Source organism: Martes martes (genome assembly GCF_963455335.1).
Source record: "Martes martes genome assembly, chromosome: 12".
Taxonomy (NCBI): domain Eukaryota; kingdom Metazoa; phylum Chordata; class Mammalia; order Carnivora; family Mustelidae; genus Martes; species Martes martes.
The window spans coordinates 88,950,181-88,963,526 of NC_137900.1; the positions used below are offsets into that span (position 1 = coordinate 88,950,181).

General features: G+C 56.7%; 1 protein-coding gene across 1 annotated transcript; it reads left to right on the plus strand.

Moving 5' to 3' along the window:
• Positions 1-6,665: 6,665 nt before the first annotated feature.
• Positions 6,666-10,569, plus strand: LCN2 (lipocalin 2). The gene is made up of 7 exons (XM_080820694.1): positions 6,666-7,005; positions 7,562-7,698; positions 8,886-8,965; positions 9,088-9,207; positions 9,443-9,544; positions 10,224-10,257; positions 10,383-10,569. Exons 1-6 carry the CDS (start codon positions 6,868-6,870, stop codon positions 10,244-10,246), a joined length of 600 nt encoding a protein of 199 aa, XP_080676820.1. The 5' UTR covers positions 6,666-6,867; the 3' UTR covers positions 10,247-10,257; positions 10,383-10,569.
• The last annotated feature ends 2,777 nt before the right edge of the window (positions 10,570-13,346 follow it).

Genomic DNA, 13,346 nt, shown 5'->3' on the forward strand with positions numbered 1-13,346 from the left:
AGTAATTTGATGATTTGGGAAACAGTCTATTCAGAAGATGCTAAAAGTAGGAAATTCACTGTTCAGAGAGGGTGCTGCTCTCAAGAGAAGGTCAAGGGTGTGGCTGATCAGGGGACCTAAGGATGTGGAGGACGAGGTGGGCCAAGACACAGGTCTCCAGGGAGGTACGGAGGAGGCAGCCCAAGATGGTGAGATCCAGCAGTCTGGGGAGGTAGCTATCTCCGCCTGTAACAGAATACCACAGACTAACTGGCTTATAAACAACAGAAATTTGTTTCTCATGCATCATGGGGAATATAGTCCATGATATAGCACGAGACAGAAGGAAGCTACACTTGGGGCAAAGCATAACCAGAAGCTGAATCACTGCGTTGGACACCTGAAACTCATGTAACGTGGCGTATCAACTGTACTCAAGTAGAAGAAGTTGTTTTATTTCTCGCAGTTCTGGAGGCTGGGAAGTCCAAGGTCAAGGCGCTGGCAGATTCAGGGTCTGGCGAGCGCCCGATTCCTGGTTCATAGGTGGCTGCCGTCTCGCTGTCCTCACATGGGCGAAGGGGTGAGGGGGGTCTCCAGGGTCTCTTATAAAGGCACTAATCCCATTCATGAGGGCTGCACTCTCATTATCTAATCACCTCCGAAAGGTACCCCCCCACCCCGCAAATACTACTGCCCTGAGAATTAGCTTTCAACATAGGAGTGGGGGTGGGTGGGTATGACACGGGCCTTCAGTCCAGGACTCAGGGACCAAAGAACAAGGGAGAGAACAAGGAGCCATGGGACAGTCCAGTCCTGGCAGACCTGGCTGAGCAATTAGGGTGGGACACCTGCAGCTGCACTGACCTGGGGGGGAGGCCGGTGTCCACCCAAGACCTAAAGGCCTCTGGGCCCAGAGAGAGGCACCCAGACCTGTGCCATGTGTCCTCTGGCCTCTGTAGAGGGCTTGGTGCACGCTCTTGGCATTTCCTCCACCCCCTCACCAGCCTCCTGGCCCCTCACCCCAATCTCCATTGGTCCAAGTTGGCCCCTTCTCCTCATGAAGCTGGACACACTCTCCCTTTGGGGCCTGACCTCGTCCTTTGCCTGTCATAGCCTGTGTCATGACCCCCTCCCCCAGGGAAAGGCTCAGTCACAGACCATACCTCATGTGAAATAAGCACAGGGTGAGAGGAAGAGCCACTGTGACCCCAACCTTCCTCAACCTGGCATGAATGGGGAGGGGCAGAAGGGTTGGAGCCCTATACTTCCAGGAGGACCTCAAAGGAGCCTGAATACCTCTCAGACATCTGTACTCTTTTCACCTTTCCAGAACCCATTCCCCTGCCCCCTGGGTTCTCAGGGTGCAAAGGAGAATCAGTCTTTTTTTTTTTTTTTTTAAAGATTTTTTATTTATTTAACAGAGAGAAAGAGAGATCACAAGCAGGCAGAGAGAGAGGGGGAAGCAGGCTCCTCGCCGAGCAGAGAGCCCGGTGCGGGCCTTGATCCCAGGACCCTGAGACCATGACCTAAGCTGATGGCAGAGGCTTAACCCACTGAGCCACCCAGGTGCCCCAAGGAGAATCAGTCTTTTAGGAGAGCCAGACTAGTCTTCTCACACAAGCCACCTTGGATGGTGTCCCTCAGAGGCCCAGCCAAGGGCCTGGTGGGCAGGGAGCATGGGGGTGCTTGACCAGGAGTGGTCAAGGTGGAGATGCTCTTTCCTGGGGTGCTCGGGGCTGCAGCCCAGGCAGGAAGGGTGCACAGCTGGGAGGAGCCGGGTCTTGGCTAGCGCCAGGACCCTGCCGGGTAGAGGTGTCTCCTGCCCAGCCCCACAGGAGCCCAGTATCTACCCACTAACTGTCAGATGCCTGGTGCCCACGGCAGGCCCTGCCCAGAGCAGTGGCCTCCAGTCCCCACTGAGGTCATCACGGACCTTCTAGCCTGCACGGGGGAGCCCAGGCTCCAGAGTGAGAGGCGGGGGCACCCAGCTAGGAGGCATGCTTGGGCCAGGTATCTGAGGGCCAGGCTGAGGGAAGCCCTGGGCCCAGATCTCATATGGCAAGGCCTGCTGCCCCCTGCCCAGTGGGCCCAAAGGACATTTGCAGAAGGAGGGACCCGGTGGGTGCTTGTGGGAGGGATAGAGAGGGCTGCCTTTTAGAGGGTCCCAACCAGATGGAAGGGGCAGGAACCAGGAGATCCTTGAGGCCCCCTCATAAGCCCTAGCACAACAGATGGGACCTGGGGATTGGAAAGCTGCTTCTGGAAACTAGAAACTCCAGCCAAGGCTCTGGAGGAACAGGCCTTCCTCCTCCAGGGTGTTTGGACCACAGTGGCCAAGGAGGGCTCATCTCTGGACACCAAGAGTTCCTGCAGCCGTGACTGGTCTCCTGGAGGCATCCCCCCAGCACGCAGGGGGACCATGGTGTGGACCTGCTGTTTGGACTCTGGCCAGCTCCAAGGGCTCCAGGGTAGACAGGACCGTGAAGGCCACAACGCTCACTCATTTGAGTCCGTAACACATCACACAGAAGCCTTGGGGCCAAGTCCGTCCTGGGAGAAGCCAGGGCTGGGGCCTTCCAAGTCCTGCTCTGGACTTTCATTTGACACAAGGAGAGAGACAGTGAGAGAGGGAACACAAGCAGGGGGAGTGGGAGAGGGAGAAGCAGGCTTCCCACCAGGCAGGGAGCCCGATATGGGGCTTGATCCCACAACCCCACGACCCTGGAATCATGACCTGAGCCAAAGGCAGATGCTTAATGACTGAGCCACCCAGGTGCCCCTGTCCCCTTCACTCTTACGCTTCCCTCAGCTTCTGAGCTGGGCCACCAGAGGGGAGAGGTAGCTAGGCTAGGAAGAGCCGCCGACGAGGTGGCCCTCACCAGTTCTTCACCAGTTGTCAGCTGAGGCCAAGGCCACACAGAGATAAGAATAGACAGATAAGGCCCAGACACGCCTGGAGCCTGCACCGGGAGAAGACTGGGTTTGCTTAGAAGCTCCGAGTTGGCCTCAGGTAGAGGCGCCGCCCCCTGTGCGTGCCCAGCCTCTGTTAAACAACACAGATTGGGCTGAGTAATTTAAAACATCAAACAGGATTTATTGACAACTCACGAATCAGGCAGCACCCCATCTAGCAAAAAGAATGGAGCTTTGTTGAGCTGCAGAGAAGGAAAGGTTTTTAAAGGTAGAGAAGGAACAGAAAAAAGGAAACTATTATCGAGGAATCCATTGTTTTAGGCAAGGTCACCCCCCTAAGCGAAATGGAAGGGATCTCTCAGTAAATTTCCTGGCTCTGGGCTGCCTGGGTGGCTCAGTCATTAAGCATCTGCCTTCAGCTCAGGTCATGATCCTAGGGTCCTAGGATCGAGCCCCACGTTGGGCTCTCCGCTCAGCAGGAAGCCTGCTTCTCCCTCTCCTACTCCCCTGCTTGTGTTCCCTCTCTCGCTGTGTCTTTCTCTGTCAAATAAGTAAATAAATAATCTCTAAAAAAAATTTTTTTTCGTGGTGCTGACCCGGAAATTCCATGTGGACTGGTCAAAGGAAAGGTTACATGGGGGGAGGGGCGGTGCAGGGGGTCAGAACTACGGTTGGGTTAGGCCTTAGGTCTTGGCTTTGCTGATGTAGGGCCCTTAACATAAGTGAATCCATCTCGGGCCTGTGGTTTTCCTTTCAACACCTCATAGCATCTGCAACGCAGCTGTCTTTATGGAGGGAAAAACTGGCAGGGATGGAGTGGGCAAGGGTGGGTGGCTCCTCAAGGAGTCAGGATTCAACTAGGGGCCCCTGAGCTGGGCCTTCTCTCTTCTTGCAACTGGCCCTGGTTCTCTCAGGCTCCAGACCTGGCCCTAACCCCTCCCTACCGCATACCCTCGTGAGCTGGAGTGTGAATTCGTACTAAAGGAGCGTTGGCCATGCTACCTCATGACTTCTCAAGTCTAGAATATTCTGTCCAGTGGTAGGCACTGCCTGTCAGTCTCCCTCTGATCCGGCAGTCACGGCAAACTCAGAGATACCTTTTAAGGGCAAAGGGAGGAGCAGGGGTGGAGCTCCTAGGGCTGTGAGTGGGGATGACAGAGGTGAGAGGTGGCCCCTGGTGACCTCAGAGGGCACGTGGGCTTTGGTGGCAACATCATTTCCCCAAAGCTTTGCTCATCCTCACTTTCTGCTCTTTCATCACCCTGAGAGGCCTGAGTGGGCGGGGGGTTCTCTGGGGGCCTTTTTGGCATCCGGGAGGTAGAGGCTGCCCTGACCCCCCATCTCGGGACCCCTTGAGTCCCTTCCCTCAGTGTCCACCACCCAAAGCCCAGACTAGGGGAGCTGGTTCCCCTGTAGCAGCTAGAAGAGCCAAGGAGGCCCCGGAAGTCATCTGAGGCCCGTGAGCCCTCAGTTCTGCCTCAGGCCAGGCGGCTCTTCTGGTGACTTCTAGGAGACACCACCCAGGGGCCAGGACCCTGCACTGCCTCCCATGGACAACCAGGCTCCCTTGAGGAATCTGCTTCCCTCCAGGACAAAGCTGGGATCATCCATGGCAGAAACAGTCCTGGGGGCCCAGGCCTAGGTCCCTGGGCTCCACAGCCCAAGACTGTGGCCCGAGCCGGCAGATGGTACCGATGCTCTCTCAAGGATGAGGCCGAGTCCTTGCACACACTGTGACCCAAAGTACCTGCTGTCCAGAGCAGCAGGGTAGAGAGCCCCGCTGTGGGCCCCAGCCCCCCAGCCTGCTTCACCCAGTGCAGGACCATGTCCTTCATTGTCCCCCCACCAGGATGAAGCTGGGACTGCTGCCCCAGAGCCCTGCTTTGTCAAGCTGTCTCATTTGCAGCAGCCAGGCCCAGCTTGGGGGTCTCTGTCCCCTGGGCCTACAGGAGGGGCCAAGTCCCTTAGGGATCAGCTGAGATCCGGGGCCACCTCTGCCAGTTGGGGAGCAGCAGACTCACCATGAGAACACTGCCTAGTGGGCTTTCATTGGAGAAAGGGTATCTCACCCTGGGCCAGGCCCTGGTGTGGGGTCCCTGGGAGGGTCAGGATCTGGGTCCATGAGCGCAGCCTACGTATTCTGTCCTTCCCTGCCAGGAAGGTCCACTTTCAGCTGCCTCCCCTTCCCTGGAGGGGAACCGGGAAGTAGTGATGGGGTTTTGGAATATAAGTGAGGTTCAGTGGGGACCGACGACCAAGAAAGAATTCTTGAGGGCACCTGGGTGGTTCAGTCAGTTAAGTGTCTGCCTTGGGTTCAGGTCATGATCCCAGGATCCTGGAATCAAAGCCCACACTGGGCTCCCTGCTCAGCAGAGTCTCTCTGCCCCTCTCCTGGCTGGTGCTTTCTCTGTCTCTCTGTCTTTCTCTCTGTCTTTCTCTCTCTCGCTTGCTCATTCTCTTTCTCTCTCTCAAATAAATAAATAAATAAATAATTTTTTGAAAGAATTTTTGAGACGTCTTTGGTGCAAAATGATGTTTTATTAAAGCGCAGGGACAGAAGCCTTGGGCAGAAAAAGCTGCCCAAGGGTTGTGAGCAGTGACTTAATATATACTCGGGAGTTGTGCGGGGGTAAAGAGGAGGGAGATTTCAAAAGGATTTTCCTAGTTAAAGAAGACTCACAAGATACTGCCTTTGTTGGGGCACCTGGGTGACTCAGTAGGTTAAAGCCCCTGCCTTCAGCTCAGGTCATGATCCCAGGGTCCCGGGATTGAGCCCCGAATCGCATCCCCGAATCCCATCAGGCTCTCTGCTCAGCAGGGAGCCTGCTTCCCTTCCTCTCTCTCTGCCTGCCTCTCTGCCTACTTGTGATCTCCGTCTGTCAAATAAATAAATAAAATCTTTCAAAAAAAAAAAAAAAAAAGATACGGCCTCTGTCCAGTTAAGGTTGTTTCTCCCTCTAGCAAGACATTAATACGAGGGTAGTTGGGAGCCTCCTGGAGGAGCATATGCTCCGCCTGCTTCAAGCGTCTGTCAATGGGCTGCAGCCTATAAGGACATTTTTTTTTTTTAAGATTTTACTTATTTATTTGAGAGAGAGAGAGAGAGCAAGAGAGAGCACAAGCAGGAGGAGCAACAGAGGGAGAGGGAGAAGCAGGCTCTCCGGTGAGCAGGGAGCCCCACCCCGCTGGGCTCCATCCTGGGTCTCCAAGATCATGACCTGAGCCAAAGGCAGACGCTTAACCAACTGAGCCACCCGGGCGCCTCGGTTATAAGGACATTTCATTGTATCTACATTTCCTTCTGGAAGCTAGGTTGATAGAAATGCTTTGTTCTTGCAGATTGCTAAGACATTTGTAAACTGAGGGAGGTTCACTTCTTGCAGGATTGTGATCTCTGTAAGTTAACTGTTTTTCCTTTCCTTAGCTTTGGGGCATCCAGGAGTGCCGGAGGAATGTCACATATATGGGGGGTGGGTTGTGGGGTGTCAGCTTGCCTTCTGTTTTCCCTCATCAGTACCACAGTCTGTTGGCACGAGGCACTGTCTATCTTCATCAGGTGCAGGAAGCGGCCTCTCCGCACTTACCCCACCCTGGACTTGAGCTGAGCCGAGGCTCCTAGAGGTCAGGGATGACAGCTTGTCCAGATAGGAGACGGTGGACCACACACAAAGGATTCCTTGTCCCTGGCAGAGATGTGGAGCTCTGGGGAATGCCCCTCCCCCCTCCCTGGCCGTCCTACCCCTCACCTTGCATAATCCTGACCTGGGGGAAAGGGACCAAGAGCTTGCCCAATGTTTCAGCCTGAGTTGCTGGCAACTGCCTCACCCTTCCTGGATTTGGCAAAGGATAAATTCGCTCCACCCTGGCGTGAGCCACTGGTCAGGGGACCATAAATAAGGTCCCCGGGGCAGCCTTCTCACTAGCTTCTCCTCCTTAGCTGCTGTCCGACACGCCAGTTTCCTAAGCCCTGAAGTCATGGCTCGAGGTCTCCTGTGTCTGGGCTTCGTGCTGCTGGGGGCCCTGCAGGCTCAGGCCCAGGACTTCCTCATAAGTCTGATCCCAGCCCCACCTCTGGTCAAGATCCCCCTGGAGCCCGACTTCCAGGAGGACCAGGTAAGGGGCCTGGAGGGGCAGCTGCAGGGAGGCGCCTGGGGCAGAGTGTGGACAGAGTGGGGAGAGGCAGAGTCTTAGGGAGCGTGTCAGGGCCGGATGGGCTCAGGCTTCAGCTCAGCCCACTCTCGGGTCCCTTGATGGAAGGCACACCCCACACCCCTGTCCCCACCCCAACTTCGCTGACAAGAGAGTCACTTGAGCGGAATTGCCAGGTCCACGATCTCTTCCGTAATCCCCACAGTCCTTGCAAGGTGGGGACATCTTCAGGCCCTCTGCATGATAAGGAAACAGGATCAGGGACTTGAGCGGGCCACTTGCCAAGGGTCACCCTGTCCCTACCAGACTCAGGGCTCCCTCCTGCCTGGGGGCCCCCAACTCCTGTGGCTGTATCAGTGCAGGCCTGTGTGGCCAGTCAGGGTCCCCGCTGCCCAGCTCCTGGCTCCCAGTCAGGCTGCCTAGAGGTACCTGCAGGGACAGAGCAGCGGGGCTGGGGGAGGGGGGCCCTGGGAGTGGTTCCTGGGCTCCACATATCACCTGCCACCCCTCCCCGCCGTAGTTCCAGGGAAAATGGTATGTCATAGGCATAGCAGGGAACTCGATTAATGCAACGAGAAGAGCCCAGTTCAAGATGTACACCACCACATACGAGTTGAAGGACGACCACAGCTACAATGTCACCTCCACCCTGATCCGGTGAGAGCCACCACCTCCTGGGTGGGGGGGGTGGGGAGTGCGGCAGGGACGCCCCGGGGGTCTGAGAGGCAGACTGATGTCAAAGCGCCGAGGGATGACTGAAGCTGAAAGGTGGACATTCATCCTACCGTTGGGTACCAGATCCCCCCGCACTCATCGCCTCCTTCATTCTCTAGATCAACATTTATCGGTCACTTCAGTGCAGACACACAGACAGTACTGGGAATGGACGCAGACAGCCCTAGGGAAACGGGAGCAGAGAGAGCAGGGGCGTCCTCGAGTGGGAGGAGGGTCACTCGACCCAGCCTGGAATCCCACCCAGGGCTACATCAAGGGCTTCCAGACAGGTGGTCTCTAGGCTGGGCCTCGAGGAAGTGCCAGATCCTTCAGGAGATCATCACAGGGCTGCCCTGAGCCAGGGCTGATGAGCAGCCCGGAGAGGGGCAGTGGCCGCAGGGCAGGGTCCTCAGACACCAGTACCAAACGGATCTGGTGACGGGCAGGTATGGCTGTAGCAGGGAGAGGAATGAGGGAGGCTGGTCAGTCCCAGGTCGGAGATGACCAGGATGGGGGCAGATGAGGACCTAGAGAAGAGAGCCAAGAATTACCCAGCTCCTGTGGGCCTCTGGCTCTGGAACTTGGGGGATGGGGCTGGAGCACTTGCGGTGAAGGGAACAGAAGAAGGGCAGGTTTGGGGAGATGAGCTCTGGGGTGCCAGGGTACCAGATGGGATGCCCGTGAGAGGGCAGGGTCGGCCCAAGAGCTAAGGGTGTCTTTGGCATCAACAGACTGTAGCCTTTGGAGAGCGAATCCCCTAGGAGACTCTACGGCAGGAAGCTGTAAGATAAGAGGGATGCGTTCAGTGGGGAAGAGCCAGCCCCACTGGAGCAGGGTAGGCTGTGGGCCTCCTGTGGCCAGGTGGGCTGTCACCTTTTTAAAAAAAATATTTTATTTATTAGAGAGAGAGAGAGCATGTGTGCACACACGTGCAAGCAGGGGCGGGGACAGAGGGAGAGAGGATCTCAAGCAGCCTGTGCCGAGCACAGAGCCGGACTGGGGGCTCCATCCCAGGATCCTGAGATCAGGACCTGAGCCAAAATCAAGAGTCAGACGCTTCACCGACTGAGCCCCGTGGGCGCTGCTGGACGGTCGCCCTCTTACCCACCACCCATCTCTTGTTTCCACAGGAACGAGAGCTGTGACCACTGGATCCGAACTTTCGTCCCAAATCTCCTGCCCGGCCAGTTCACTTTGGGCGACATCAAGAGTGAGTCCTGAGCGGGGCAGGTCTCCACGGGGCACAGACGCCATCCTGGGGGGGGCTGGGGAGGAAAAACGATCCCGGCCCCCCGACCAGGGCAGGCTGACCCCCTCACGGCCACGCTGCAGGTTATGCCGGGATGCAGAGCTACACCGTGCGTGTAATGATCACCAACTACAACCAGTTCGCCATGGTGTTCTTCAAGAAAGTTCACGACAACCTGGAGTTCTTCAAGATCACCCTCTACGGTGGGTCCTCTTCCACCGCCCCTGGGACGGCACTCCCGTTCATGCTGGGGGCGAGGACGCCCATCCCACCCAGGCCCCAAGGTCCCCTTTACTCTGAGCCCCTGGGAGGTGGGAGAGGGGTCTTCCCGCAGGTCTGTCCCCACCTCTCCCATGGAAGGGCTCTGAGGCCTCATTCACAAGTTCAAGACTATTTATGGAGCGTTTGCCTGCCACTCACTGGCCATCTTGACCGTAGGGAGGACCAAGCAGCTGAGCACCGATCTGAAGGAGTATTTCACCCGTTTTGCCAAATCCCTGGGCCTCACCGATAACCACATCATCTTCCCTATCCCCATTGGTAACTGTCAGCAACGGAGAGGAGAAGGGGACATGGGGGACTGTCCGGGTCTAATGTTGCCTCACAAGGGAAAGGGGAAGCGGGGAGGCCCAGGCCCCTGCTGCCATCACTGGAGACCCTGGGAGCCACTTTGGGTTCATGAAGACCCTGCCGCGCCCAGGGGTCTGTGGGGCACCCAGCAGGGTGGGTCCCAAGGGTTCCTCCCTGACAGAGAACGCGGGTCCAAGTTTCCCATCTCCTTGCCTGGCCACCTTCCCCTCTGCCCGGGTCTGCTTGTCCTGGGCTGGTTCCCCCTTGGCCCTGGGGCTTGCTCACCACCGACTTGGGAGGTGCTCAGGGGGCCTGGCCTGGACAGGCACCTCCCCAAGGCTGTGGGGCGGTCAGGACCCAGCGGAGAAACAGGCAAAAGGTCTGGTGCCCAAGCAGGCATGTGGCTGGGCCTCAATGGCCACTTCTGGAGAACCGGGGTCACCCAGGTCTGTTTGTCCTCTGGCTTCTCTCCCCATCCCCTGCCCCCATCATCCACCCCTCTGCTGTATCATCCTTGAAGGGAACCCCCAGATCTTCTGTAGCTGGGCCAGGCAGGGGCCCAGGGCATCTCAGGGGAAGTATAGGGGCCCTGGAGGTCAGGGATCCCCCCATACACCTCTGCCCATGCTGACCACTCTATCCCCCGCAGACGAGTGCATTGATGATGAGTGAACGAGCAGGCGGTGAGTACGGCCCAGGAAGAAGGGGCTGATGGGAGCCAGAGTGCAGCGGGAGAGGGTCCCAGGCCTGCCTTTGTCCCCCCTGCCCAGCACTGCTGCCCTCTTTATTCCCCCGACTCTCTTTTTAGGTGCCTTCTGTCCCCACTCCATTACCCTCACGCCAACCTCTGCCCGGGACACCGCCCAGCTGTCCCCACCAACCTGGACACCAAGAGAGAGCCGGGAGACCCTTCTCACTGCACAGCCCACCAGCTGCTCCCCAGGCTGCCCTTCTGATGGAACCCCTCCTTGCTTGCTAAATAAACACATGCCCCCAAGTCCCGAGTCTGTGCTCCTTGACCCCTGGGCCATCTGGAGGGAGAAGAACAAAGGGTGGGCTCCTATTAGCATCACTCCCAGGGACATGGTCCCCAGAGAGGGATGGGGGCCGCAGAAACAGTCCAGCTCTGACCAAACACTTGCAGCTCCCAACTCCGGGCCCAGCCCCAGCCCTAGCCCCAGCAGCAGCCCTCACTGACCCCTGCCTCCCAGCACACTGATGGGGCACATCTCATACCCACGTTCAGCCACCTGCAGCAGGATCAGGGAGCTGCAGGGGTTTGGGGGGACTGAGTGCTGTCACCCACACTTCACCAGGGCCCTGTAGATCCTGGAAGACTTCAGCCAGGGTGAGGGGTGCACAGCGGATAGGGCAGAAGCGTGTCCAGCTTGAGGCCTTGCCAGGCACAGAGGGCCACTGGAGGTGGTCCCCTTTCCCTCTGTCAACACCCTTATGGGCCCACTGGTGGGTGGCAGTGTCCACGCTGACCCCATTCCCAGTACTGTCCCTCCCCCACATCCCACCTCTGTGATGACCTTTGGATCACCAAGGTCAGGGCCAGGGGAGGCAAAGAGGAGGATATGCTGCCAGGAAACCAGATTCCAGAAGCCTTGAGGGCTCCAGGCCTATACCCAGCACTTGGCTGGGCCTATGTGTGGGGCCTGACCAGCCCCTGTCCACCCCTGTGTGTCTGCATCACACCACATGGCAAACTTGAACTCCCTCCCTGGCCTCTTCTGCCCTTGCAAGGTCAGAGGCCAGAGGCGGTGAGGTTCTGAAGAAACCCAGTTCCAGAGACCTGCACACTTACCCTTGGGCGGGGTGGGGGGTGGGGAGGGTGGGATAGTGGGGAGATACTGGAGCTCTGAGCAGTCCTAGACTCAGCCCCAAGGCAGCAAGACAGGCCTGAGACCCAGGCCCACCAGAGAGGCTGCAACCTTTCAATTCTGGATTAGGGAGTGCTTGGGTGGCTCAGTTGGTTAAGTGTCTGCCTTTTACTTAGGTCATGATCTCAGATTCCTGGGATCAAGCCCTTAATAAAGCCCCATGGGGCTCTCTGCTCAGCAGGGAGTCTACTTCTCCCTCTCCCTCTGTGTTCTCTTTCTCTCTCATTCTCAAAACAAAACAAGCAAAAAAAAAAAAAACAGTGGTCTGGGTCAGGTTCCAGGAAGAGACCACCTTGCTGCAGCGTTGGCTGAGGGAGGAAGGATGGAGGCTCTCCCCAAGCCCAGAAAGACCCATACTGAGAAGGGCACCCAAGGGATGGCTGGCCAGGCCCCACTAGCTGGCCGAGGGGGTGGGAAGCCAACCCCGGCAGGCCTGGTGCTGGGGCTCCACTTCGGGCAACAGAAACCGTTTCTTTGCTTTGGCCCAAGCCATGCAGCCTTCTGGCATCACGTGGGCCTGCTGGGTCTTCCAGGATCAAAGTCGGGCCACAAATGGCCTTTGTGTTTCTTCCCGGAGTCACTGGGGTTTTAATCAGTTTCCTATTACTGCTATAATAGATTATCACACACCGGCATCTTTTAAAAAAAAATATTTAATTTATTTATTTGACAGAGATCACAAGTAGGCAGAGAGGCAGGCAGAGAGAGAGGAGAAAGCAGGCTCCCCACGGAGCAGAGAGCCCGATGTGTGGGGCTCGATCCCAGGACCGTGGGATCATGACCTGAGCCAAAGGCAGAGGCTTTAACCCACTGAACCACCCAGGCGCCCCCACACACTGGCATCTTAAGACAATACACACTTATTCTCTTACAGTTCTGGAGGCCAAAAGTCTGAATCACTTTCACTAGCTAAAATCAAAGGATCAGCAGGGCTGTGCTTCCTCCAGAGGTTCTTGGGGGAGAGTCCCCGTCTTTGCCTTGGGGTTCTTTCTTCCTTCTTTAAGATAGCAATGCGGCTTCTCCGAATCTCTCTCTTTGCTGAGGTCCTCATGTGGCCTTCTTTCTTGTTTGTAGTCAAGTTTCCCTTGGCATCCCTCTCTCTAGGGACACTTATGATTACATTTAGGGCCCACCTGGATCCAAGGTAATCTCCCTATCCCAGAATACTTCCTGTAATCACATCAGCTCCGGCCCTTTTTCCAAATAAGGTATTGTTCTTAGGTTCCAAGGATTACAATCCAGATATCTTTGGGGGCAGACCACTACACTGGGTTCAGAGAGGGAATCATGGCAGGGCTAATGAGATGGGGACACAGAGGAGAACAAGGACTGCAGAGGCAGGGCGGCACCAGGGCACATCACTTTCCCTCATCAGGGCTGGATGGAGTAGGTCGCTGTTTTGTCCTGTAGTCTGGTTTACGGGCCTTGACCATGGCAGTGAGGTGGGCAGAGGGAGAGGCCTTTGCTTGGACCCCAGCACTGCACCACACTTGAGCGTGCCTGGGGCACCTGCTGCGACTGACCGTGAGGTATGCAGATCTGTGCGGATCTGTGCGTGCCGAGGTTCATTTCTGAGAAACTACGTGACTTTCTGAGGGTTTGTCTGACCCTTCCCCTGTGCCCTGGAGTCTGCGTGTTTCTCCCCTGGTCTAGACATCGAGTCAGGTCCCATTGATCTCATGTGCGATTTCACATTTAAGAGGAAAACATGTGTCTGTGTTTTTGTTTGGTTGTCTTGTGCCTACAGGGATAAATGTGTTTGGATTAAGCCGGCACATCCACACCGGTGACCTGTGTTTCTGCCCTGTCTCTGAAGACCTGTGTGCCACGCTCGGATACAGGTGTTTCTATGCCAGTCAGGGCTCACGGGGCTTTGCTTTCTTGGT

Bases quoted from the DNA above. Each gene is read 5' to 3' on its own strand.
- LCN2 (XM_080820694.1), top strand. From the start codon at position 6,868: ATGGCTCGAGGTCTCCTGTGTCTGGGCTTCGTGCTGCTGGGGGCCCTG. The intron at 7,006-7,561 runs GTAAGGGGCCTG...TCCCCGCCGTAG, and splicing joins CCGACTTCCAGGAGGACCAG to TTCCAGGGAAAATGGTATGT. The intron at 9,208-9,442 runs GTGGGTCCTCTT...TCTTGACCGTAG, and splicing joins CTTCAAGATCACCCTCTACG to GGAGGACCAAGCAGCTGAGC.